The sequence below is a fragment of the Aulonocara stuartgranti genome (genome assembly GCF_965226115.1).
Source record: "Aulonocara stuartgranti genome assembly, chromosome: 9".
In the NCBI taxonomy this organism is placed as follows: domain Eukaryota; kingdom Metazoa; phylum Chordata; class Actinopteri; order Cichliformes; family Cichlidae; genus Aulonocara; species Aulonocara stuartgranti.
Window position 1 is genome coordinate 11,476,724 of NC_138960.1, and position 26,449 is coordinate 11,503,172.

The 26,449-nt window shown below is 44.9% G+C and overlaps 1 protein-coding gene across 7 annotated transcripts in view; it reads right to left on the reverse strand.

The window, feature by feature from the left end:
- The window catches only part of ntng1a (netrin g1a), a 125,463-nt gene that overhangs the window by 18,211 nt on the left and 80,803 nt on the right, over positions 1-26,449 (reverse strand). For 6 of the 7 annotated variants that reach the window (XM_082547004.1, XM_082547008.1, XM_082547003.1 and 3 more), the window contains exons 4-5: positions 17,068-17,240; positions 2,439-2,465 (exon numbers count right to left, since the gene is read on the reverse strand). In XM_082547004.1, coding sequence (XP_082403130.1) covers positions 2,439-2,465; positions 17,068-17,240 — 200 coding nt within the window. The remainder of the gene's footprint in view (positions 1-2,438; positions 2,466-17,067; positions 17,241-26,449) is intronic. The other variant, XM_082547009.1, reaches the window with a different exon arrangement.

Here is a 26,449-nt window from a genome sequence, read left to right on the forward strand (position 1 = left end):
GGCTGCGATCTTCTTGGGCCTTCGAACGGCACATTTGGTTCTGGAAATCACTGCATGAGCTCAGGAACACTCAGCAAACACAGTTCAAAGCTGCAAATACAAAAGAGCCACGCTAAAGGAGAAGACAACAAGAAGTAAAGAAAACTGCCCTTTTCTGAACCTGAGCTCATTTAAGATGAGCTGAGGTCAGGCATTTAATGTTATCTGTGCACAGTCCAAAATCCAGCCTTCATGCTGGTAAATGGCTGCTTTGGTGTACACTGGGTACTTTGCAAATTTATAAAGTAATGCTATAAATGTTAAACAATACATATAGGTTCTTAAGCAACAATGCTGGCATTTTTTTTTCTTTAGAGAAGGTTTTGCTCATTTCGTGAAGGTAATACAGCTGCAGAAAGTCTCAATGTATTGTCTTTGTACCACTTTCAGTGAAATACAGTTTCAAATCATAACAATAATTTTATTTTCATTTTACACATTTCCCAAACTTGCATTCTTTTGGAAACAGGGTTTCTGTGTTGGCAACTGACGGGATGTAATGCACATCTAGGTTCCATTAATTATTTTGTTATGGGGAATATTCAGGAGTGAAATGAGTGGTGACGGATTTTAATCAATGCCATACTTATAATGAAATGCAATCTTGCAGAGCCAGAATTGTTTTTTAAAATATTAATTTCACTTTAATGGTCTGCATTAGGCAATTCTGCCTGGCTTAATAAACTTGAAATAGAATTGAGGAAAGTCAATAAGGAATTCAATTACCTTCAAAAAACAACATAAAAAGTGCAGGGCTTTGTTTTTTCTCCCCCAAACAGTAGCTTTGTTTCCAATCCTTAAAAAAACAAACCTCAAGGACATCATAACCTTTTCCCCCCTTAGCCTGTTCTTACTTTATTAATAATGCGACTTAACGTTGGTTTGTGTTTGCGCTGAAAATGGCCTCATCCTCTTCAGTGTGCTTAAAAAATAAGACAGTCAGCATGTTTCATTTTTTTGTGTTTTGTTGGTTCTGTGGAAGGCTGCTGCAACAAGACAGCCACTCGTGAGAAATCTAAATCCCCGTGGGCCAATCTGGATGAGAAACGAAGACTTTGGTTTTTCAGAGTGTCCTTTCTACATCGCCCATCCTCCCTCCCCAAAACACACACACGTACACACACACGCACTTATCAGCATGCACACCCGCCCTGTAAAGGATTTGAGGACAGCCGTTGGACATGGTCTGGCCTGGCATTTTGGAAGGGACGGAGAGGATGGATGTGCAGCAGTGAATATGTACGTGTACACAGCATGTATGAAGAGCATGCCCACACACACTAAGCACTAATAATGCCGTGCATGAAGACGAAGCACAATTCGGAGGCAAGCAGTGGAAGACTGTAGTTGGGTTAGGGGGGGGGTGAAATTGGTCGTCTTGGCCACATGTCCATTTCTGACTCATGACGTCATAGCATCAGACTTTATAACAAGTGTTCACTTACTGAGTAAGCTACCACACTAAAGCCTGATTAATAACCACCCGGGAACAATCCCTACGTCGCTCGCAGCACGTTTTAGGAAACTTGCCCAGAAGTCGTCTTAGCCTTTAAATGATAAAAACAAGACAAGCATGCATGTGTCCTTTGGGGAACCTTGGGTTGGCTTGAGCACACAATTGGATATTAAATGAAAACAATTTACTACTGAGCTTAAAAAGAGCTCACAAATAATTGGAAATATTGAAAAATGCTGTTGATCTTAATTTAACAGGTAACTTCATCAGGAGGAAGCAATTTATTAATCGATCCACTGCCCCGGGAATAGAGGATACTCATGAAGAACAGGGCGATGGGGAAAAAAAAGAAAAAAGATTAAGGCGAACTGAGCCAGGCTGTGAATGCACTTTGACTTGTTCAATACAGTCCTATGTTTCCTGCATCACACAGCCTTCCAGGCAGCGGTAACTTGAGACATGGCACCTCTCTTCCTCCTCCTCCTCCTCCTGAGGGGCTACTGTTTGACGAAGATAATACCAGCCGAGGCGCTTGCGGCTTATATTAAAATGACCTCCTGTGACATTACACTGTCAGAGAGGTCTTGGCACTTTAATAAAGTCTAGATGCCATTTATTTATAATGCATGGGAGAGAAGGAGGGGGGAAAAAAAACAAATGACATTTGCCATGCAGAGCCAGGCAAGTATTATCTGGTCGAGTTGAATCAGGATAAAGTAAATTAATATGCCCACATTATGACAATATAGCCCCCAGCTATGGCTTATCCCTCCCCCTAACCAAAAAAAAAAGGTTAGTCGACAATTGCTGAGTGATTTTTCATAAGATTGGAATCAGAAATGAACACCTGGCAATGGGTTTAGGGGTGTACGGTGAAGAGTGGGACAGTAGGCAAAGCAAAGCATCAAGCAGTCATATTGTTTACTTGTAACTGTTTACTTACTAACTGGACCAATGTTACTAGGAATACCTGCAAGAGAGGAAGAGAAAACAACAATGAATATTAAGGCACATAACACAGACATTAGAAAAAGTTACTTTTGCCATCCGTCCTCACGGGGGACTGACTTCCAGCAGCAACATCCGTGATTCATGCTGCTGAACTCTACCCCTGAAACCACGACATCTAAAGCAATGCCAGCAGTGTGCACCGTGATTTAACGGCATTGCCCGTACCCGTTTATCCTTACGTCTGCTTGGTGTCTCGTGGTTTTCCTCTGTTATTTGTCTTTTGATGTCTTCTGCTGTTGGCAGTGTCAGATAAGGTCACTGCTGCCCTCTCCCACAGCTAAAGGTGCACACCCCTAAATGTCACAAAAATCACTGGAAAACTCATGTCAGGCTCATGACAGTCATGGGATACTTTTGTGATTAGTGAACAGTGCCTGTTTTCATGAGAATTAAGTTGTCAGCACGTATTCCAACACACGCAAATATCAAATGGCATCAACTCAGTCTCTGACACCAAAGGAGGACATATCTTATCCTGTTGCCTAACCGCCCATCCCTCCGCCGTGCAATCTCTTGAGCCAGGCGGCCGCTGAGCAGATAATACAGTCTGTCTCATGCCCACGGTGACCAGATCTCTCCCACACCAGGACACTGGCTGGCTGTGGATCTGAGCACGCTAAGACGTTCACAGGCTTCTTCCACCGAACCAGCCGCTATCATCTTGGTTTGGGTTTTAATTAGGACCTCAGGACCGAGTGACGCACATTTGTGGCCGCATCAGACAGCACGAAGCAAAGATGATGTCAGACAAAGTGCCGAGGACTCTGCCACGTTTCTCAGTTTGCATCGGTATTCCTCAAAGGCACGTGAATGCACCGGCTGTGTATTTTTGGTCAGCGTTTGTCTTCAGAGGAATTTGCTCTCAACTCTACTTTTTCTAATCATCCCTTTAAGGCGAGGCCCTCCCTCCCATTCGCTCTACCCCCTGCCCTCATTAAGGCAGTCTACCCACCAAAACAAACAACCTGCTCGCCATGAAAAGAGAAGCATGCTGTGCAAGAGTACCCATACTTCTTCTAAACAGTAGAAACAGAAATGAAATAAGAAGAGATCTCACTCTCCCTCCAGCTCACATCTCTCCTATCATTCACTCGCTATCACACCTGCTGCTGAAGAAGCTGAGAAGGCACATGTGCAGGATTTTTGGTGGGGTCTTTCATCTAATGGAGCCGTCACGAAATATCTCCAAGTACTCAGGGGAAACGAGGGTTTCCCGAGTGTGTGTGTTTGTGTTCGTGCACTTTGATCAAACTGCTGTCATTCAATCACTCTTCCTCTGATCTCTGCCTGCCGGTTGTATTTAGGAGCCAAAGCTATGACCTGCTTGATAACCGTGAAGTACAAAAGTCTATGCTGACACATGGAGACAGAGTGTAATGGGTGTCAGACCTCAAGGGGGTGGACAGATGCTAACCCTGAGACAGGAAGGATGAGGCAGAAACCATCAGGATCCCAGTCATTTTCATTGTCACACTCGGATTTGGGAAGTTGGGCTGGATATAATCATTTGCAAATGAAAGCTGCCACCTCACAAAACACAGTGCAACAGAAAAAAATAGTTTTTTTTGTTTTTGTTTTTGTTTTTCCTAAATACAGGCCAACAAGTATGAAAAAATTGTTGGGAGACGGGCATGCCAGAGGCAGTGCTTCATTAGTCTTCTTTTCACACAGGTCCTGGTTGATCGCTAATCAAAGCCACAGAGAGCAACAGATATGCTGCACATATGTTCATGATACCTAATGTGCAGTGCATGAACAGAGAGCATCACAATGAAGTTATCATATTTTTTTGTACATAGAGATATCCATTAAAATCCACTGCCCCTGTGAAATAAATGTGCATGTAATGAAACCGGATATTCACGAAGAATTTTAGGTCCTTAACTGAACTGTAAAAAAAAAAAAAAAAGGGGGGGGGGGGGGGGGCTGGTTAAGTAGCTGACAGAGCAATAATACACAAACGTTATCTGCATCTAGTGTGAAAGATTAGCAGGGGGACCCACTATGTTTAATGGAAAAGGATATAAATAAAGAAGCAGAGCTGGTGTGTGTGTGTGTGTGTGTGTGTGTGTGTGTGTGTGTGTGTGTGTGTGTGTGTGTGTGTGTGTGTGTGTGTGTGTGTGTGAGAGAGAGAGAGAGAGAGATCACTAGGTCTTGTTATTACTGTACAGACTTTCATTAGAGTGCACCACAGAAAGTTTACAATTTAAGTAGAGATATTCTTCATAACAGAGAAAATATTCACTATGAGCTCCACTGTACCAGCTACACAAATGCCAAACAGATCACAGCGGTCTAAAAGCCATGTGTTCATTATGCAGCGTGGTCTGTCCTCCACCCATCCTCAGGTTAAATGTATCTATAAAAACTGTATAAATCATGTTTCGTACAAAGACGTGGTTCACAGTGATCACTCATTTGACAAATTACACTTTGCCACTTCACTGGGCTCAAGGCCATAGAACTTTTTCTCTCAGGTCATAATCTCAGACACCAGTGGCCCGTCATTACAATTATTCAGTGCTTTAGGCACAGCCTGTGGGGTCCTAGCAGATCCATGGATCTGAAGTCAGGTCACTGAAATGATTTTTAACCGCCATCGTTTCCAATTCCCCTTCACCTGCCCGGCCTCGCCATTATGGGCCACTGGCTCCAATCTAATTTTGTCTTATCGCACAGGAAGAGCATTAGGAGCCGCATTTGTTGACTCCATTGATTTTTATGTGTTGCGCAGAGATCGCAGTTCTGAGCTGCTAGGCTGGTGAACATGATCTCCTCGGGCCGTGTGATTCACCGCACATTTGGGGTCAGCACATATGACGCATGTGCAGATCGGTGCATTACAATACAGTGCAGGCCGACTCATGTGGGGCATCAACCGATTTGCAACAAATCTCACTTCACAGTGTGGTTAGAAGTCTCATTGCTTGATGTTTACTCTATCGGATGGTTTCCAGCTATGCTGTCAAGCATCCAAGATCTCACTAATGGATTATCAGAAACCCATAATAAAATGTTCTCCCATGGATATTCAGCCTTTAAATCTTTGGCATGCATTCTGTTGCATCACTGAACTGGCTCGTCTGTCATTTATTCAGTGTGTCTGCACATGTGCAGAAAGGGCACTCATCTTAGGAAAATTTCTGCATGCTTTCTAGATTTTACTGTCAAGAGCGTTCGTTAGCATGGGGCTCAGCTGGTGTGTGCTTGCGCGTGTATGACCGTGCGTGTCGCTGTGTTGTTTCTGTCTGTATCACTTCTGTTCTGACCTTCAATGTGTCTCACCTGTTTGCTTTGGCAATACCTGGACTTCCCTGGAAAGGCGCTTATCAGCTGAATTTCCACCGCAGGCAAAGTTGGTAATTACTTTCCGAGGCTGCCATCGTTTTATAGCAATCCATCATCATCTAGAGCTCTTTGGCTATATAGAGCTCAGTGGTGGTGACAGGCATTGCTAACTGGTTAGCAGCGGAAAGACTGCCAAAACACAAGCATACAGCATGCAAGCTGATTGAATTCTTCAGGAGCAAAATTACGTCTTGCTCGGCTTCCCTGCTACGTCTTAAAGCCTTGAAGTCCCCAAGAGCCAAGATGGACAAAGCACAGTTAAGATTTCAGGGATGGAACGAGGTGTGCATCAGTGGCAGCACGAAAAGTGAGAAGGAGGGGGGGAAATCTGGAGATGGAAGAAACAAATATTTGAAAGAAAGATTACCGTCACAGCTGCACAGAGCCGAGATGTGGAAAAGACAGAGTAAACAAGCTTGGTCTCTGGGGTGGTTGGGGGTGTTGTGGGGGAGAAAAAGAAAGAGAGGGAGAAAGACAGAGTGAGCATGAAACAAAAGAAAGAGATGGAGCGAGCACAGGCAGAGGCAAGAAGAAGAAGGAGGAGAGAAAAAGGTAGCGGGGAAGATGGGCAGCAGGAGAAGCAGAATGACAGGATGCAAAACAACAGCCAATAAGTTTTATAGAGAACAAAGAAGGAGAATGGGGGTAAAATGAAAATTCAAATGAGTGGGTGTTATACATGAGAGCAAAGCTCCTGAATGAATGTGTGTAGATGCATAAACATATGACACTAATTGAAATCACAGTAGAGCTCAGAGATGATGAAAAACCCACATTTAAAACATTTATTGGACCTCACTTAAATTCAAAAGGAAATGACAGACCTTCCTTTTTATCGAGCCACGAAGCTAAACAAAAGAAGAAAACACTAAGCGCTAATTTTCTTTAAATGATATCTTTAACAAATGTACTGTGTGGATTGGTTAGTAAAGCAAAGTCTTACTACTGCAGTTGGTAAAACATCACACAGGATTCATTTTAATGCTTTTTGCAAAAGAACCATTTTTTAAGACGGGTGTTTATATCTGCCCAAATCTGCCCAAGTACAGTAATTGTAAGAAAGAGTGAGCTTTATTCCACGGTGGCACCATCAGTTCCTGAGGGATTTGGTCTTGCTGCTGAAACACATAAATCTCACAAAAGGAGGAAGATTGATCAGGCAACCTAAATATGTGTGTGCGCGTGTGTGTGTTTGTTCACATTCCTATGATCAGCTCCCTCAAGTTGGCACTCATTATAGAAAAACCACACAAGGAAAAAATTAACATGCTATGTGTAAGTCCAATGAAATAATACTTGATATTGTCACTGCCGGCTCCAGATATCACAGCGCTTCTCATCATGCTAATGTGGAACGTGGGAGAGGCAAGGTGTTCTGCGTGAGTGGGATGCTGAGGGTTGGGGGTGGATCTTCTCTTCCAGCTGGGGGTGGGGAATGAATCCTGCTGGAGAAATCCACTGCATGTTCGCGCCTTTCACTGCTTTGATCAAAGGGGATCCATAAACTCCGAGGCTGGCTTTAGCTAAATCTGAACAAGTGCCTCTTAATCCTTCTCTGATAAGCCAATCTATTCATTTTATCAAGATGCAGAATGAACAAATCGGGACTTAATTAATCTGAACGTTAGGCGTCGTTGGATGAAAATGACATTCTCTGAGTGCAAGGAAGTTGCAAAAGTTTAAAAGAAAAGAAGAAAAACTATCTATCATTTCCTCCTTAATACGGCCATTAAAATGTCTAGACACTCGCACCAAAGACTTTCAATTAGCAGTGTCAGTCAAACACATCACACGATGAAAAACCTGCACGCCGGCCCCTCGATAAACCAAAGCATACATGTGTGCCGTGCAACAGTGTGATCGTCATAAAAAGGTAATAGCTACAGGTGACTGGTAGGATATGTTATTATGGCTGCCATAACAGCTATCATCAAACTCAATGACTGAACTTTTACAAGGCTGTCACAGTGCAGCAGAGCCATGCTCCCCTCATAACTTCACTGCTTACATCCCCGTGCTGACACTGGTCACAACCTTCAAAAGCCTTTCTCTTTCCTGTCCCACCAGCTTGTCTTTCACTGGTGATGTTCATCGTTTCTTCCATCTGCATTCGATGAAGACAGAATACACCTATACATGCATGAGTGCATATACTGTAAGGAGATATGAAAGCAATTTGAAATGGATTTGAAGGCAGTGTGAGTAGTGACGCACAAGTACAAAGCTGGTCTTATTTTAAATCTTAAGGAAATTCATATTTGTTTGTGCGACTTCACAGACTACCCGCTTCCTATTGTTCTACTTCCCCATGCTGTCTGCAACAGCTCATTCACTGCTGAACATGTAGCAGCTAAGGATGTATGCTTTTATTTTTAAAAGTGGTTTAGTAATATCCTAAAACAGGTCAGCACTGCAGCCTATCCCAGCTCGTATGTTGTTTCTCTCCAAGTTAAAACTGAGATTAAAACATCTCTTTTTCCAAGCGTGACCTGACCAAGAGAGCAGAAAATATTTTTTTACAGATACAGACACAAACAATATAAGGAGACAAATACAAAACTCACAGCTGCCAGAACTTCCTTCCTGTTAAAAGGGAGTTTTTCCTTCCCACATTCACCATGTGCTTGCTCATAGAGGGTCGTGTTACTGTTGGGGCTTTAACTTAGAATAGAAAATTTGGCGCTATATAAATAAAAATGAATTGAACTGATTTGGAGTATAAATGAGTGTTTAGGTGTTAGTTTAGCTACTGAGAAGAAAATATTGATCACTAAACATATTAACTCAGTTTCTCTTAACTTTCTTTTCACACATGCACAGCTTTGTTTTAATCTAACCACATATATGGATATGTGAGCTTCATGTTAGTTACTTTTAAAAAGTCAGGTCAACAAGCAGTCTTACTAGGTTGGACCTACAGCATGCAGAGTGCACCCAGCCCCATTAGGGTAGACAGAAGGTGACTACTGCACATTTCTCTCATGTGTCTTTGTGAGTTGCTTAGCTCACCGAAAGGGACGGATGTACTGAAGAAATTGCTCAATTATGCATTTTTGCAAATGAGATCGCTCCTTCTCTCCCACTTTGTGCCTATGTGTGATGGGTGGGGACAGCTGTCTTTCTCACCGTGCAGCACACTTGCACACAGAGAAGCCGTGCTCTTAGCGACATCGGTAGAGTGAACTAAATGTTCAAAAGTGCGATTACACTTCGCTAAAGCTGACGTGCAAGAAGTGCTTTACACATATGGTAAAAGTCACATGTGCACCATGGATCTCTCCATCACTGCTGTGGGTGCGTCTGAATGAAGTGCTGAGGAGCATTAACTGAAAAGTGAGTTACATCAGAATAACAGACTGCTGCCACTTTAACAGACTGATGAAGTCAGGAATGTTACCTACAGATGACCCTGAAACCCTGAAAGTATTTTTTAAACAGAGCAAGGTATTTTCAACATAGAAGTTCTAAACATGCCAATTTCCTTTAGAGATCATAAATCATATCATAAAATTCGCACACAATAACAGAATAATAAAAAAAATTGACCAGGTTCGATGTTATTAGCCTACTGAAAACAGATCTTTTTGTAGACCGATAGCACAAACCAGTGCTGTGAAAACATGTGTTTTAACTTTGTAATGCTTGAAGCTGGTAAAACTGAGGGTTATCTTCCCATTTACATACAGTACAAAAACTTAAGCAGGGGTTTGAGCTGACACTGTCACTGAGAAAGCATTATGCCAATAACTAAAGTTGGGAATTGTAGTCTCAAAGAAGACAGTCACTGGGACCCTGCACGGGAATGAACTGCGAGGTTGCAGACCAAGAAAAACTTCACCTCTGCAGAAAAGTTGCCTTCAAGCCAGACTCAAGCAAGCTAATGACAACCTGCAGACAGATTATGCATACTGAGATGAAACCGTTTGGAGAAAGAAGGGAGAGGCATACAACCCAAAGAACAACATACCCACAGTGAAGCATGGTGGTGGGAGTATTTTGCTGTGGGGATGCTTCAGTATATCTGGAACTGGGAATCATCAAGACCGAAGAAATTACAAAAAAGAATATGTAAAGATTTTGAAAGGAAACCTCAAGCACTCAACAGCAAAATGGTTCTGTCTCATCACTTCCAATGCGACAGCGACCCAAAACATAGATCGGTCCTGGCAAAGTACTACCTTCAGAAGACCAAAGCAAACATTATTGACTGGCCTCCCAAAACCCTGACTTGAATCACAATGAAAATCTTTGGGGTGAACTGTAGGCCAAGATCCAAGCCAGAAGACCATCAAATCTGAGGGAGATTAAGAGATTTGCCAGAGAAGAAAGGGCTGAGGTTGCTCAGGAGACGTGTGTGAGACTTACCGAAGTCTGCAACAATGACTGCAGGCTGCTATCCAGCAAACAGGATACACAGTTTACTATTAACATCAGGGAGGCTAATAATTCTATCCATCTGTATTCCATGTGTGAAAAGAAGTTATCAGGTTTATGTGTTTCTTTCAAAAAAAATTCGAAAAACTTGTATTTTTGACTTCTCAAGTTTATCTTAGATGCATGTACTTTCTCACTGTTTCCCAATATTGTACATACTCTGTATCATACGTTCTCTAAATCAAGAGATCCAGTCTGTAAAGTGACAACAAAATGTGAAGAGTTTTGAAGAAGATGATGCTTCATGAGCATAGAACCATATCACCCCATGAGAGCACTTCGCTCTCACATGCACTAAAGCATATAGTTAGGGCTGGATCAGGTGACCCTGAATCCTCCCTTAGTTATGCTGCAATAGGTGTAGGCTGCTGGGCGATTGCCATGATGCATTGAGTTTTTCCTTTTCAGTCACCTTTCTCACTCACTATGTGTTAATAGACCTCTGCACTGAATCACACGCTCTCTTCCACAGCATGTGTTTATCCTGTCTTCCTTCTCAAACCCCAGCCAGTCTTGGCAGATGGCCCCGTCCCTTCCTGATCCTGGTTCTGCCGGAGGTTTCTTCCTGTTTAAAGAGAGCTTTTCCTTCCCACTGTTGCCAAAGTGCTTCCTCATAGGGGGGTCATGTGATTGTTGGGTTTTTCTCTGTATGTATTATTGTAGGCTCTACCTTACAATATAAAGCGCTCTGAGGCAACTGTTGTTGTGATTTGGCGCTGTATCATTTTTTTTATTGAACCGAATTGAAATTGAATGAATGGATCTTTGCATACTGACATCATACACATGCAGTACTTGAACTAACTCATTTCTTTAGCACACAAACTGCACAGAGAAACATGGGTTCTCTAAATCAAGTCATCCATTTGAAGTGCATACACAGATTCTGGGTTTAATATAACACAGAGGATATATTTTTACAATCTGAATTCAACTTTTCAGAGGCCACCAGTTTTCTGCCCCCTCCACCGCCAGCTTCTATTTCCCTCAGTGTCCTCAGCCCTACAGTGAAATGAACTGCCATGGTTAATTCTCCAACTGATCTCTCTCCTTCTGTCTCCACAGAGGAAGGAAGCAAGAATGAGTGAGGATGAGAGAAGCATGGGTGGGGTGGCTGGGTGGGTGGGTGTGTGTGAGGGGCTGAGGGGGTGAGAGACGCAGATGAAAAGAGCGAGAAAGACAGAGCCACCCCAGAAGGCTGAGTTAGCTGTGACAGAGAGCGATGCCCACTTCCCCTCCTTCTATCCTTGCCATTCCTTTTTTCATCACTTTCTAAATCCCGCTCTTCTTCTGCGCTCTCAACACAGAGCCATTGTAAGACGACATATCAACGACCCCCCAACCCCACCACCCACACACACACTGCACCCCTCCCCACACCCAGACTCCACACCCTCTCTGAATGATGATTCATCGAGCTCCTTATCGCATCAGACTACTTGATGGGCATAGTAAAAAGAAATTAAATCTTAATTAAATTTTCATCTTTGACAAATTTGTCTCTGCAGAGCTGCCATATGCTCGCTGGGTTTGGGGGAAAACATTGAGAGGGAAGGAGACTTTTGGAATTGGTGTTGAATGGGCTTGAAAATTACAAAACAGCACAAGGTGCATTTTTCTGTCAGCCTTGAGCATTTTCTTTTCTATTCAGGAGGGATAACCTTGCATTCCTATAGATTTTTCACAGCGTTATTACATTATGGATTTTTCTTCCTCCAAGACAAAGTATAATAACGCACTTTATACTCGGACTGTTTTTCATCACTTGCAGGGCAAAGGGAGCATGTGTGCGTGAGTGTGTCCTTGTGTAGTTATGAATGTGTGTATGTTTGTGTGCATGCAGGCCTGGATGATCACCTGTGTGTGTGTGAGTGTCACCTTTTTTAATAATGTGCTGTCAATCTGGGCTCTGGGAATGGGCATTTCACTAACCCTCCCTAAGTCTCATAACGTGGATCCTCTGGGAGGTAGAATAAGTCATCAGTGGCCGGCGGCCGGGAGCCCTCGAGCGCCGCAGAGAAAGGCAGAAATCACAGCGGATGCAATAAGGAGACAGGGTGGAATAAAAGTTGGGCTTTCATATTAATGCCACGGCACTCAAAGTTATAGCCCTGCTGCTCATCACTCTTTCTGGAAATGATGTAAGGGAGTAGTAGTGGCTGCTCTGGAGCCTGTGTTCACGAGGGGCAGTTGATACTCACTGTTTTTGTGCTAATTGTTTTGTTAAATACACTTACAGATCCATCGCCTATTTACACACTGAAGTCTGCTAACAGCAGAAAGTCTAAAGGTGAGACGCAGTACCCGGATCATCTCCCAGCCCCTCATTTCAATGACACTAAACTGCTGTATGAACAGAGTACTTCCCATATTGTGTGTGTACCCCAGGAAGAACACACATTCCTGCCTTTCAGTTTAGGAACAAAATAAACAGCGAGCAGTAAAAGTCTGGGGGGAAAGAGGCCATGAAATGATAATATATTCCATATTTCTCAAGCTCATAGACTGCTGTATTTCTCCTTCTTGGCAAGGGAAGTTTTACTGTAAATTCCAATATTACAAACATTTGCCTTCATGCAGTTGTATACTTCTTTCCCTGAGGTTTGCTCAGGGCTGCAAGTGAGATTCAACAAACTTTCTTAAACTCACATTTTTAAAATCAATTAATTATGATTAATGTGATGAAGGTGATGATGATCATTTGGCTGCTGGGGGGCAGCGGGAGCAAGCTGAGAACAAAGCATTTTCATTTCATCACCTTACACAGCAAGGAGAGCTTTCAAATGAAGTCATGACTCTGGCCACCTGGTGAACCCAGGACTAATTTTCACTCCTCATTGTTATTTTGTTCCCTTGTCTGCACTGTGGTTTTTTACCAACTGCCGAGGTTTGATGTCAGTTCACTAGTTGGTTCATCCACAAAACTGCATTTGAAAAGCAAAACAAAAAGTATTCAAAAGTGTAAAACAAAGAATTCCTTGTTGTCCTTGCATTAAGTCAGATATAAAACATGGGTCCACACCAGCAAATGTTCTTCAGGCTCTGTGAGAAGAAGATGTGATGTGACGTCATGCCAACGCATTAGACAAAAGGAGGTTGGCCCACATACTTCAGCTCGAGCAGGAGTAATTGCCTCTGTTCTACATTAGCATCGCAGCTGCAGCTTAACAACATTATTTATTAACTGTAATCCGTGTTGTTTATTAGTGGAAAGCTCGAGCCCACTTCAAAATATAACAATATGAGATTATGCAGTCTGGATGCACAATTTCCCCATTGGCGACATTTGTTAGCATTCTACTTTTTAATTGTGACATTCCTTTGTGTTTCCGAAAACACCTCGGGATCAAAAGTAGAGAAGCCTTCTGCTAAATGCGCATTTCAAAATCGCAGAGAGCCGCCCCAACCTTCGTCCCCCTGACCAACGCCTCCAGCGCTTCCGGTGGATAGCGAGGTTTTCCCAACCCGTTTGAGAGTCACAGTCTCTCCAGCGTATCCTCAGTCTGCTCAAAACATCTCACCTTTGAGACGCCCAGGAGGCATCCCTAGCGAGACGCATTAAAAGTAGCCAGTGGCTACCCCATTGGCTACTTTTAATGCAGAGCAGCAGCGGCTTTACTCTGAGCTCCCCATGAATGACTAAGCTCCTCATCCAATCTCCAAAAATTCCTACCTTACAATGGTGAAGAGGTCTGTATGCCTGAGTGATCCCAGGAGCTGTGCTGTCAGGTCCAACTGGGCCCTACAGTCCTGGTTAAAGGGCCAAACTAATGCGGTCCTACTGACCACTATGAACTCCTTGCATCTTTTGAGCAGGACTGAACAACACAATGCAGCCAAGATGTAATTTTTCAAAAGCATGAAAAAGTAAAGGAGCACACGTGTGTGTTGGTTTGTATTTAGCCTAACGTTACATAACTTTGTAAGCAGCCTGTTCTATTGCAACTTCTCGAAATTCCTGTTTAGTAGAAATAAAAGTTTATAACTAATAAAGTTGTAATGCAGTTTAGAATTTTAAGCAAAATAATCATGTGGTTGCTGAACCTCCCACAGATTTATATAATCAAGAAAAATCAATTTTGCCTGAAGGATGGAAAGAAGTATGAAAAAGGGCACACACTGTTAACGGGAAAACTACAGGCCCGTAAGTCTGACATCTACAGAGGCGATGCAAAACCTCATCAGTACCTTTATTGTTGACAATGCGCCACGTAGAATTTCATCAGCGAGCAGGTGCATTTAGTTTCTTAGGTACACCTGTTTACCTGACAGTAAATCTCTAATTAGCCAATCACATGGTAGCGATTGAGTGCAAGCAGACATGGTCAAATATCAAACTGAGCGTTGGGAATATTGAAGAAAGGTGATTTAAGTGTCTCTGAAAGTGACAGGTTTTTTACTTACCGCCCTGGGCTGGTTGCTAGTTTAGTTTCGTTCTTAAATTAAAGCAAAAAAAGTGATAGAAAACGAGTTTACACAAGAGCTACTAAACTAATCCAAGTGTCAAAGGGCTGTCACCTGTGGACAGGTTAAGAAAGGTTCACAGATACCAGATGATACCACAGTTAAACCTGTGATCCTCTTTTGGAACAACATAGAAGATTTAACATCCTTTAAATAAATTCCACTAATATTGTCCAGTAGTACTTAATAATATGGCCCACGACTAAGAGTGCTGTAATTACATGAAATTTCAATGTATTTTATTGGAAATTACATTGTAATTAATTTACGCGTGGATAGTTAAAGGTAGGCACACTAGAATAAGGAGATAATAAGAAATAATTGCACTGTTAATATTTTATTAGTAATTTTAGGTAGTGCATGAGTAGTTTTAAGTACTGGAACTTCAAGTTTTTTGGGGGGGTTGTTTTTTTGTTTTGTTTTGTTTTTGTTTTTGTTTTTTACAAAAAAGGAGACACAAATTACTCTATAAGTAATTTTAAGTGCTGCATAATTTGTTTGGAGTGACTTAACTTTGCTTAAACTTCCAGGTATTTTACAGGAAAGCAGACAATACTTCCCTCAACACTGCTTTTCAAAGTTATGCTTGGACAGTGATGATAAAAGACAACAAAGTTGACTCCATCATTTAAAGATCACACAGTCCTGCAAAGTCTGTTTGTTGTTGCTTTCTTTTTCTTGTAAGTTAGTAAGGGAAAACGGCCCTTATCACATTTATGTGGTAAAATACAAGTTAAATAATAGAGCACCATCATGCATAATGAATATTATATAAAGATGTATACATATTCAAAAAACATACTTGTTAAGTGTTGAGTGTGCTTGCAATATAAGCTGGAGAAATACTGTTTGTTTCTCTGCAAAATTACCAAGAAACTACACAGTACTTCAATTTACTTAAGCAGTAGTTAAACAGTATTATTTGTGTCTCCTGTGAAGCTGGCAGAATTATTGGAACAAGTCTGCCAGAGATCAGTAATATCTTCCCCACTCGCTGTCTGAGGAGGGTGCACAGTATCCTGCGGGACCAACATCACCCTGCGCGCCACCTTTTCCATCTGCTGCCCTCAGGGAGAAGGTACAGGTCTATACAGGCCAGAACATCCAGACTGGCCAACAGCCTGTATCCACAGGCTGTGAGGCTCCTGAACTCTCTGCCCCCCTCTCACGGACAATAACCATATCCAACTTCTTAATAGCAATGAACTGGTCTGCATTGGTGCATCATATCTTTATTCTCTTCCCCCTCCTGCCCCCCCCCCTCTTTCTTAAATAGATAACTATCATATCTGATATCATATCTCACAGTACAATAATATTGAATGGGTTGCATTGTTGTATTTTGTCATGTTTCTCAGGTCTTTGTCTGAATTTCTACGAACATTATTGCTAAGGATTGTCTTATTGCATTGGAGTCACACTGGGTTAAATATGTACACTTGGGTTTTAAGGGGTATTTATTATTTTCTTCTTTTTTTTGGGTTGTATGGAAGCCCCAAACGCAATTTCATTGTTCTTGACAATGACAATAAATAAATAAATACTTAAATACTTAAATACTCCTTTCCTGTAAAATACCTAAAGTTACACACTACTTATATTTACCTACAGTATAATTATTTCTTTGTTTCCTGTAAAAACCTGACTTATTATTCCCTTGTTCTAATGTACCTAGCTTTAAATATCTGTAGGTAACTAAAATTACATTGTAATTTCAAGTGTTAATTACAGGGGACTTACACTAGTTTGCTAAAGTGCTACCCACGTTTCTCTAAAAAAAGGGAGAAAAATGATTCTTTTTTTGCACAGGCTGCATCAGCGTATAACGAGCTTCCAGAGGACGTAGTGCAGGTTCTTTCACTTCACTCTAATTAGAGTGGTCGAGAAAAGGACATTTTCTAGAATACAGAGCTGTAGAAGAGAGAACAACATCCTATTTACACTGTGGTCTTTTAACTAGACTGCACTCTGGTCTGGAAACATTTGCTTCAACATAACATCACTAATCATACACACATCTTTTTTGCATGCTGTTAATTGCTTCACTTTGCTTTGAAACGCCACAGCTCAGCATCTCTGAATGCAACGACCGTCTGAACTCTCTAAAAGGACACACAGGATACTGATAATTAGGACTGGACTTTTATCACTTGTCGCTGTAGATGCATTTTTTTAAAAAACTAATTCAACAAATTTTCCATTATTTTGTTGAGATCTATAAGACCTCCTGAAAGTCCTACACTGCCATGTCATCCATCTTTTTAATTAGCCAACACGTCAGAGGTGTGCTTGTGTTCGAGTGTGCGTGTACTCACAGATATTTGCGGTGCCCTTGGGTATGGGCAGGTATGAGCCAGCACTCCACGCTCGCCCCTGGTAGTTCCTCTTACAGCGGCCGCAGTCGGGCCCAGTGGTGTTGTGTTCACACTCACAGCTCAACTTCTCTTTGTCATACACGCAGCTGTTGGCGTGAAGATTGCACTTGCACCTGTCAAAGCAGAGGAGGGGCAGGGTTGAAAGAGGACAGGCACGTCAACATGAGTGAATTTTCCGGTGCTGAATAGAGAACAGACGGCTTTTATTTTGTTGGACAATGCTGCTGAAGGGCAGCGTGTCCTTGAATAGCAGTGGCACTGGAACACAGGCAGAGCTGCTAAAACAGTCGCCTTCTCAACTTCAAGAACTGCTAGTTCAAAGAAGGCAGGCGACTGCACGAATGAATCCGGCATCATTATTTCCTCCGCTTTTTTTCTCCCCCTCTCCACTCGGGAAGGTAGCTCGGTTTTAATTGTCCCACTGGAGGATGCGTAATTGTTGTAAGGTCACAGCTGATGGACACGAGAAGATCGAGAGGGAGAGGGGGACAAAGAGGTGCAGGGAGGGCCGAGGAAAACAAGCTAAGTTAAATTGCGAAACAAGCACTTGGAGATTGAAGACGTCGAAAGGCTCACAGCTCCGAAAGATGACGAATACCGAGGAGTTAGCCAGAGGGCGGCGTGGAGCAACAGTATGACTACCTTCTCCATGACAAATTAATATGAGATGAGATCTCAGAAGCACATTTTCAGTTTGGAAAGAGGGACTCCCTCAAGGTGCACTAAATCCTCACTCACATCCTGCTCACTAGAACATCCATTTAACAATAAACTCTGCAGATTCATTTTCTGCTGTGCCTAGATGAGTATGGGGGGGGGGGGGGGGGGGGGGGGGGGGGGTGTATCTGTTAATTTTATTTATGAGCTTCAGTCAAGCACTTTGAATTTTTAGACCTTTGCTGCAGACAACAACATGACTGAATGTTTCCACATTTCTCAGAGATGAGCTGTGAAAATTTGGTGACAATGCATTCTAACATAGTCTGATTTAAACATGAAGTAGGAGTAGGAGAATATTCCCTGCCCACAAGTAGATTAAAGGATTAAAAAAAATCTTTTATACTCAATGGCTGTCTACATTTCTACTTTCAGGTTCCGCCAGTGTTATGTCGGTTGTTTTGTTATTTTGTCCATTTTCTTTATAGAATCACTACTTTTATTTTGACAGCTAATGCTGAAAAAGGTGGCGCGACACACTCCCCAAAATCATCACCGTCAAGCATAACCGTGTTGTTTTTAAAGAGTACCTGCCATGATCCCGAGCCACTGCCTGCACTGGCTGAAACAGGCATGACTCACCATAGATTAATGGTGTTGTATTTGTTTAGTTTGAGAGAGGAGGAAAAATGCTGAGAGTCAGGTAAAATGCCACTGTTCAAGCCTGTCTCAATCATTTTAAAGTGCAGTTTCATTCAGCATACTGGGAGTGCCTTACAAATGTCTTTTCTTTCTTCTTAAATCAAAGGAAATGTACACAAAAAGAAAGAAAATTTGTGTTTGGTCGATTATTCCTTTGTTGTAAGAACGCTTCTTGGTAATCAATCTTTTACTGTTGGAAAGCCTATTTATTGCTGTGAATGACCACAGCAGACCCGGTGACATCAACATGCTTTGCAGCATTCTTTATTAGCACACACGGTTGCTGTTCACAATGCACACAGTGCTGCAGCTCTCCCGCTGCTCAACATTACCACAACAACCCCAACCACAGGAGACAGTACAATATTTAAGTCGACGGGGCGTGATTGCAGATGCCGTACAGGTGCGTCCGCCTTCCCTGCACGGTACCGCAGGCCCTGCCCGACACAATTGCCCTTTACATGTTATCACATTTGTAAGGAAAATGCATTTGTGGGTTGAGCAACAGAGTTGAGTCGATGAGTTGTACCCATGAAAAACTTGCAAAATCTTCTCTGTCAATGCCAAACAACTTATTCTGATGTAGATGCTTGTTTGGTGTCATTTATTGGATGTCTGGATGATTGAAAGCTGATGAAACAGAGTGGCAGTTTAACAGCTTACTCATTTAATAAAGAGGGGCCTCAGTAACATGTGGAAGAACCACTAAATGCCCACAACAGCCTGGCGCCTCCTCTGCATGCTGGTCACACATTGCTGTGCGGTGGCCAGTGTTGGGAAGGTTACATTTAAAATGTATTCCATTACAGATTACAGAATATATGCCCCAAAATGTATTCTGTAACGTATTCCGTTACGTTACTCAATGACAGTAACGTATTCTGAATACTTTGGATTACTTAATATATTATCATGCTTTTTACAACAACGTGAATGTACTGTAACGATGGTTAAGTGTTATTGTACATGTTGGTTATCTTTGCACACTGTTGTTGTTCTTTTAAGATTCATGTTTGGTTGTGCTGCAGGAAGTAGGGAGGGTGGTGTGGAGGAAGGGGAGGGGGGACCTGGGTTCTGTGTTGTGTGGGTGCCAGGCTGAAGAGAGGTGTAGCACGAGGGCGCTCTCCCCTGAGTTAGCAACCCGCTTGCTTGTGCCGAATAAACGGACAAACTGAGACCCAACCGTCTGGTTCTTGAGAACGTTACATTGGTGTCAGAAGTGAAGGAAGAAAAAAGAACCCCAGAACGCCCGACACCCTGTTGCTGGCGACGCTTGCCGTTACGAGACGAGGATGTTGCCGGGCAAGATTAAGAAGGAGACGGAGGAGAGGGAGGTTCGTCCGCGCTCGCCCGCCCATGGAGTGAGGGAAACGGCGCTGCGGCTGTCTGCCGAGGCTGGATTTTCTCCAGGTTTGATTAGGCTCGGGAACTGTTTGCACAGCGGCCGCGATTCCGGCGGGAAGGAGTCGACCTCGCTTGGCGCGCCGTCACGTGATGTAAACAAACATGGCGGCGCCCAGCAAGCTGCAGCGAATATAAAAATGCCTAAGTTCAGCGGCAAGACGCCATGGGAAGTGTTTATCGCACAGTTCGAGCTGTTAGCTGTTGCAGCTGGCTGGTCTGAGGAACATAAAGCTCTCCAGTTGGCTTTGTGCCTGTGTGAGGATGCAGCTGCATGCCTGCTGCTGCTAACCGGGGAGCAGAGGGGAGATTATAATGCTCTGGTCGGAGCACTTCAGAGGCGCTTCGGGCAGTATAACCAACCAGTGCTGCTGAGGTCGGAGTTCCACAACAGACGCAGATTGCCAGGTGAGCCCCTCCGCATTTTGGCCCATGAAGTCGAGTGCCTTTGCCGGAGGGCGTATGACAGCATGCCACCATCAGTGCAGGCGGAGTTAGCTCGGGACCAGTTCCTGCAGGCCCTGAGCCCTAAAGAGCTCCGTATGCAAACTCAGCTTGCTCGTCCGGCCACACTCAGTGCAGCCCTAGAGCTAGCGTTGGAGAGGGAGATGCTTGCGGGATCCTCTGGGGGCGCTGATGACGCACACGTGGTGAGGGCTGTGTCAGCACCTGTGGAACAGACGGAGACGCCAGCGGGCCTGTGCAGTTTGGTGCAGGCGGCTTCGCTGCAGTCGCCTTCCCCTCGGGCTGGCCCACACCGCCGACCGCAGAGCTGCTGGGGATGTGGACAAGTCGGACACCTCATCAGGCAGTGCCCCAAGCTTGCAGCGGTTCAGGGAAACGCCCATGGGCCCGTGTAGGCGGGAGTACACGGGCCTGGGAGAACGACATCCCCACTCCACCGCCACCCCCACCTGGTGCGGCCATCGCTGTGGGCTGGACCCAGGTTGGCGGCTTTTGCCATGTTCCAGTGACGATTGCGGGGGTGTCCTGTACGGCCCTGCTGGACACGGGGTCCAATGCAACGCTGGTCCGACCCGATGTTGTCCCACCCGGAGCTGCTGTGCAACCGACTAATGTGCAACTTAAGACTGTGACCGGTGATCTGGCCCCAATGAGAGGGAGGGGAGTGTTCCAGTTCAAGGTGGGGGACCTCGGTGTGTCTTATGCTGCCTGGGTGGCTGACGTGCAGGACGCCTGCATCCTTGGGCTGGATTTTTTACGAGCCATTGGTGGTGTACTGGACTTAGGCAAAGGCTTCCTCGCACTCCCTGATGGGAAGAAGGTGCCGCTTATTCCCCCCCCGGTCTGCACAGCATCTGCCGCGGCGTCCACCTCCACCGCAGAGACCCCTGCAGACCCGCCAGCAGAACAGCGAGCGGAGGAGGAGGAGAGGCTCTCAGCAGTGAGGAGTATCTGGTCAAAGAACTGTGAGGGGCTGACTCCACAGCAGCAAGAGAGTCTATGGCAGGTACTAAAAGAGTTTAGTGACATTTTTGCCCTGAAAGAAAGTGATGTTGGCTTGACACACTTGGTAGAGCACGTCATTGAGACCGGGGATGCCCAGCCTATTAAAGTGCGCCCCCTCCGCCTGCCCCTGGCTCATCAGGAGGCTGCAGACAGAGAGTTGTGTGAAATGATGAAGGCGGGCATCATAGAGCCATCTGATAGCCCGTGGGCCTCCGCGGTGGTGATGGTGCCTAAGAAAAAAAGTCCTAGGATGCGTTTCTGTGTGGACTACAGACCACTCAACAAAGTGACGAAGAAGGACTCTTACCCCCTTCCCAGGATTGATGAGTCTCTCGACTTAGTAGCCGGGTCCTCCTGGTTCTCCACCCTGGACCTGCGGAGTGGCTACTGGCAGGTGCCACTGTCCCCGGAATCCAGACCGAAGACAGCCTTCTGCACTAACAGGGGACTATGGCAGTTCAAAGTCCTGAGCTTTGGTCTTTGCAATGCTCCTGCGACCTTCGAGAGGCTTATGGACAGTGTGCTGGCTGGCGTCCCACGGCAACGGTGTCTGGTTTACCTGGATGACCTTCTAGTGCACGGGAGCTCCTTTGATGCTGCCCTGGATGCCCTGAGACAAGTGTTGGAGAGGGTGGCAGCTGCAGGCCTGAAGCTGCACCCCGACAAGTGCCACTTCATGAGGAGGGAGGTGGAGTTTCTGGGCCACAAGCTGGATCGTGAGGGCATCAGCACGTTGGAGGAAAAAATTCACACCATTACCGAGTGGCCCACACCAGCAGACCAGAAACAGCTCAAAAGCTTCCTAGGGCTGGCGTCTTATTACAGGAGGTTTGTGAAGGGCTTTTCCTCCATAGCCGCACCACTCTTCCACCTGCTGCAGAAGGACCGTGACTTCATCTGGACCCGGGACTGTCAGCAGGCGTTCGACACCCTCCGCAGATCGCTGACAGAGTCTCCAGTCCTTGCCCCCCCAGCAGTGCCAAGGTCGCTGAGGTCAGCTGTGCTGGAAGCCTGCCATGGGAGCACTGGCTCCGGCCACTTTGGGGTCTCCAAGACTCTCCGCCGCCTCCGCCAGGGCTATTACTGGGGTCAACAGCGGAGGGACGTGGAGGACTTTTGCCGCAGCTGTGATGCATGTTCCTCACACAAAGGGCCACAGGACCAGTCCCGGGCTCAGCTTCAGCAGCAACCAGCAGGAGCCCCAATGGAGCGAGTAGCTGTGGACGTCATGGGCCCATTTCCTCGCACAGACAGAGGAAACCGCTATGTTCTTGTGGCCATGGACTATTTTACCAAGTGGCCGGAAGCATACGCCATCCCAGATCAGGAGGCTGAGACGGTCGCTGATGTATTAGTGGAGGGGATGTTCAGCCGCTTTGGAACAGCAGAGACCCTCCACAGTGACCAGGGGCGTAACTTTGAGTCCAAGGTATTTGCTGCCATGTGTGAACGCCTTGGGACTAAGAAAACCCGCACCACCCCACTTCACCCCCAAAGCGATGGGCTGGTGGAAAGGTTTAACAGGACGCTGGCCCAGCAGCTAGCCATCCTTACCTCAGAACACCAACGGGACTGGGATTACCATCTTCCCCTTACCCTCATGGCCTACAGGTCGGCAGTACAGGACTCCACCCAATGTACGCCTGCCCTGCTCATGTTAGGGAGAGAGCTGAGAACTCCTGCAGAGTTGGCTTTTGGGAAGCCCCCGGACGCGCCAGAAGCACCACCAGGCCGGGACTACGCAAGGAAGCTGCAGGACCGGCTGGATTCTGCACATTCCTACGCCCGGGAGCAGCTGGCGAAGGCAGGCCTGCGCCAAAAGAGGAATTATGACATCACCACTAAGGGGAGGCACTTCCGTGCTGGGGAGCTGGTGTGGGTCTACAGCCCAAAGAGAAAGAAGGGACGGTGTCCTAAACTGGATAGCAGCTGGGTGGGGCCTTGCAGCGTCCTAGAGCGAGTGGGGGAGGTTGTTTACAGGGTGCAGTTGCCTCCTAGGGGGAGGATAGTAGCGCTGCACAGAGACCGGATGGCCCCCTACAGAGGGCAGTCCCTCCCCTCCTTTCCAGAGGGACGTGTACAGAGCGTCCATGACCCTGCTCAGAGGGACCCCCGACCGGGGCTGCGTTCCCCTCCCTCGGACTCTCCACCCCAAAGCCCCGAAGCTCCGCGTCCACCTCAGGGGCTCAGGAGGTCAAGGAGGGAACGTAGGCTACCACCCCGCCTCAGAGACTGTGTCGTTCCCTCGGGGACGAGGAACTTATTGCTGGGGGGGCAGTGTAACGATGGTTAAGTGTTATTGTACATGTTGGTTATCTTTGCACACTGTTGTTGTTCTTTTAAGATTCATGTTTGGTTGTGCTGCAGGAAGTAGGGAGGGTGGTGTGGAGGAAGGGGAGGGGGGACCTGGGTTCTGTGTTGTGTGGGTGCCAGGCTGAAGAGAGGTGTAGCACGAGGGCGCTCTCCCCTGAGTTAGCAACCCGCTTGCTTGTGCCGAATAAACGGACAAACTGAGACCCAACCGTCTGGTTCTTGAGAACGTTACAGTACTATTGCTGTGATTTATTACTATTACTGAAGGTCCGCGACTCCGAACTGTAGTAAAGGGACCTCTGACTAATACGGCGGGGTCCCTGTCGGCTCGTAGTCGAAAAATAGCTTTACTTTGTTGTGTGGGTCAACTTTTCTTGCGAGAGACAGAGAGAGGCGTTGAAAGGCTGCTCCAACGGAACTTATTGTTTTCGGAGGAAAACACGAACACGGTGTACAGTCGAGTCTTAATAGCTTACTTACAACTGGGCTCGTCAGGCACTCTTCTTGGCTGCAGTGGTTATTATTATATTTACATGCTTCCAGCTCCCGTTTTTCCTCGATGACAACTCGTACCTTTCCACTCCCCTTTTTCTCCCTCCTCGCGCTCACAGACCCATAACGTGTATGGCAGTCCATTCTCCCTGCAACACGGACTACACTGCCCATGATGCTACATTCTTTAGAGCTATGCTTGTAGCATTCTGCCTGTTAGCTTAGCACAACAACAACAACAACAACAACAACGAAAAGGCGCTCTCTCACCCAGGAAACACACAGTTGCAGAGAGAGAGAGTCGCCCTGTAACCATGGCAACCGTAACGCTGCCGCCTGGAACAACAGAACGTAGCTGTCAAACAAAACCCAAACAGTCCTGACCCGTGACAATATGAAACAGGAAAGTACCGCAGTGTAATCCATTTATTTCAACAAAGTAACTGTATTCTGAAGACCACCTTTTTAAATGGTAACTGTAACGGAATACAGAAATATTTTGTATTTTAAATACATAACGGCGGTACATGTATTCCGTTACTCCCCAACACTGGTGGTGGCATTACATTCTTCAACCAGCATTTGTTGCAAGTGATGTGGTTGTGTTGGTCACACAATAAGCTGTTTGGCATTGGCAGAGAAGATCTAGCATGTTTTTTAATGGGTACCACTCATCGACTCAACTCTGCTGCTCAACATACTAAAACATTTTCCTTACAAATGTGGCAAAATTTAAGGGGAAATAAACTGGCCTTTTATCTGTTAGTGAGAAACGTCAGTACCAGCTGGCCTCTCTCACCCTGCCCATCCTGTTTTGCCACATCATGACTCATAAATAAACACAATAACTCCTAAAAGTTTTAAATCACACACTGTCTCTGACTCTGGAAATACACCAACCTGCTGTTCACACCCCTAAATGAAATGCTGCAGAGCTAATGAAGGTATTTAAGACAAACTGCCAAGAACCCCGCGTTTCACTTATAAATGTCACCAGCTGCAAATTATATCATTTACAGCTAATTACCATGAAGTCTGTAAATAATAAGCCAGCATTGTTATTTGGCTATTTTGTTTTTTTGGGTTTTTTTTGTGGCTAGCTCGCTTCACTTTTTAACACCATTCCAAGAACACGAGGAGCACACTGTGTGCTTTTGTAATTTAGCAACACTAGCGTAGTCACATTCATTTCAAATATTCCATGCATATCGTATCATTTTAAATCACACAAAAGTTCTGATGTGGGACATCTGTTGTTTTGAGCAAGTGGCACAGAAACTAAAAGGTGTGAAAAAGCTTTCTCGATAAGTAATGCTACGGCTTTTATTTCTCGTGATGTCAGGCATATTTTTAATAAGCCGCTGCTACCTTATGCTGGTTGTCTCATTTTCAGGTTACACTGTAGCAAAAGGCTGTGCATAATAATTATGCTGACACCTACAACTTTAGTGTTTCTAAGACAACAAAAGCTTATTTCATGGATCTCCCTATACTTTTTTTTAAACTACAAATGTGAAAGCTCATCCAAAATGGATATGATTAACTGGAAGCATTCAGATCTGACATGCATTACAACCACGTGAAATGAGTCTATTTATTTCCGCCTGATAAATGGGTGCACAATACTATTAATGCTATTAACCCAGGAGTCACCCCTACTGGTGTGCCTAATATAAACCTTCTCGACTTTACTTTCAATCCAGAGGAGTGGTGGCTTCATTCTGACCTTTTCTGGAAAAACTAAGCTCCTCATCATGTCTCCAAAATCATGACCACACAATGATGGAGGTGAAAGGACTATCGAGTCAGGAAAAAGTAAATAAGATATCCAGCTAACTCACCACGAGCAGTGATACCAAACTCCTCAATGCATTTAGAGCCCCAGTGGGGGATAAGCTGCATGAGGAACAGTGGGGGTCTATTGCTTTGTGGACTGGGAAACAATGGCTTGGTGTTGGCACGCTTTTCTTAGTTTTTGTGATATTTTCCTGAATTTTTACTCATGCAATGCATCTGTCAGAAAGCTTTCTGTTGTCTCGGTTCTGTGTTACAGATTAAAAAAGCGTTAAAAAAGAAATAAGAGCAGAAACTCTGTCATTTCACAGTCACCATGTGAGGCCCGTCTAAGAGTCCACTTTGAGCTTTGAGCTTGACTGGGAAATTCTTTTGTTACACTGGCTTAAACGTATCACAGCGTTACCCGGTCGACACTGAGACGTAGCAAAATTGATTGAGAAAAAGTGCCTCGAGTTGAGTTGACGTGCACGCGCAGCTAAAAATCAAGACA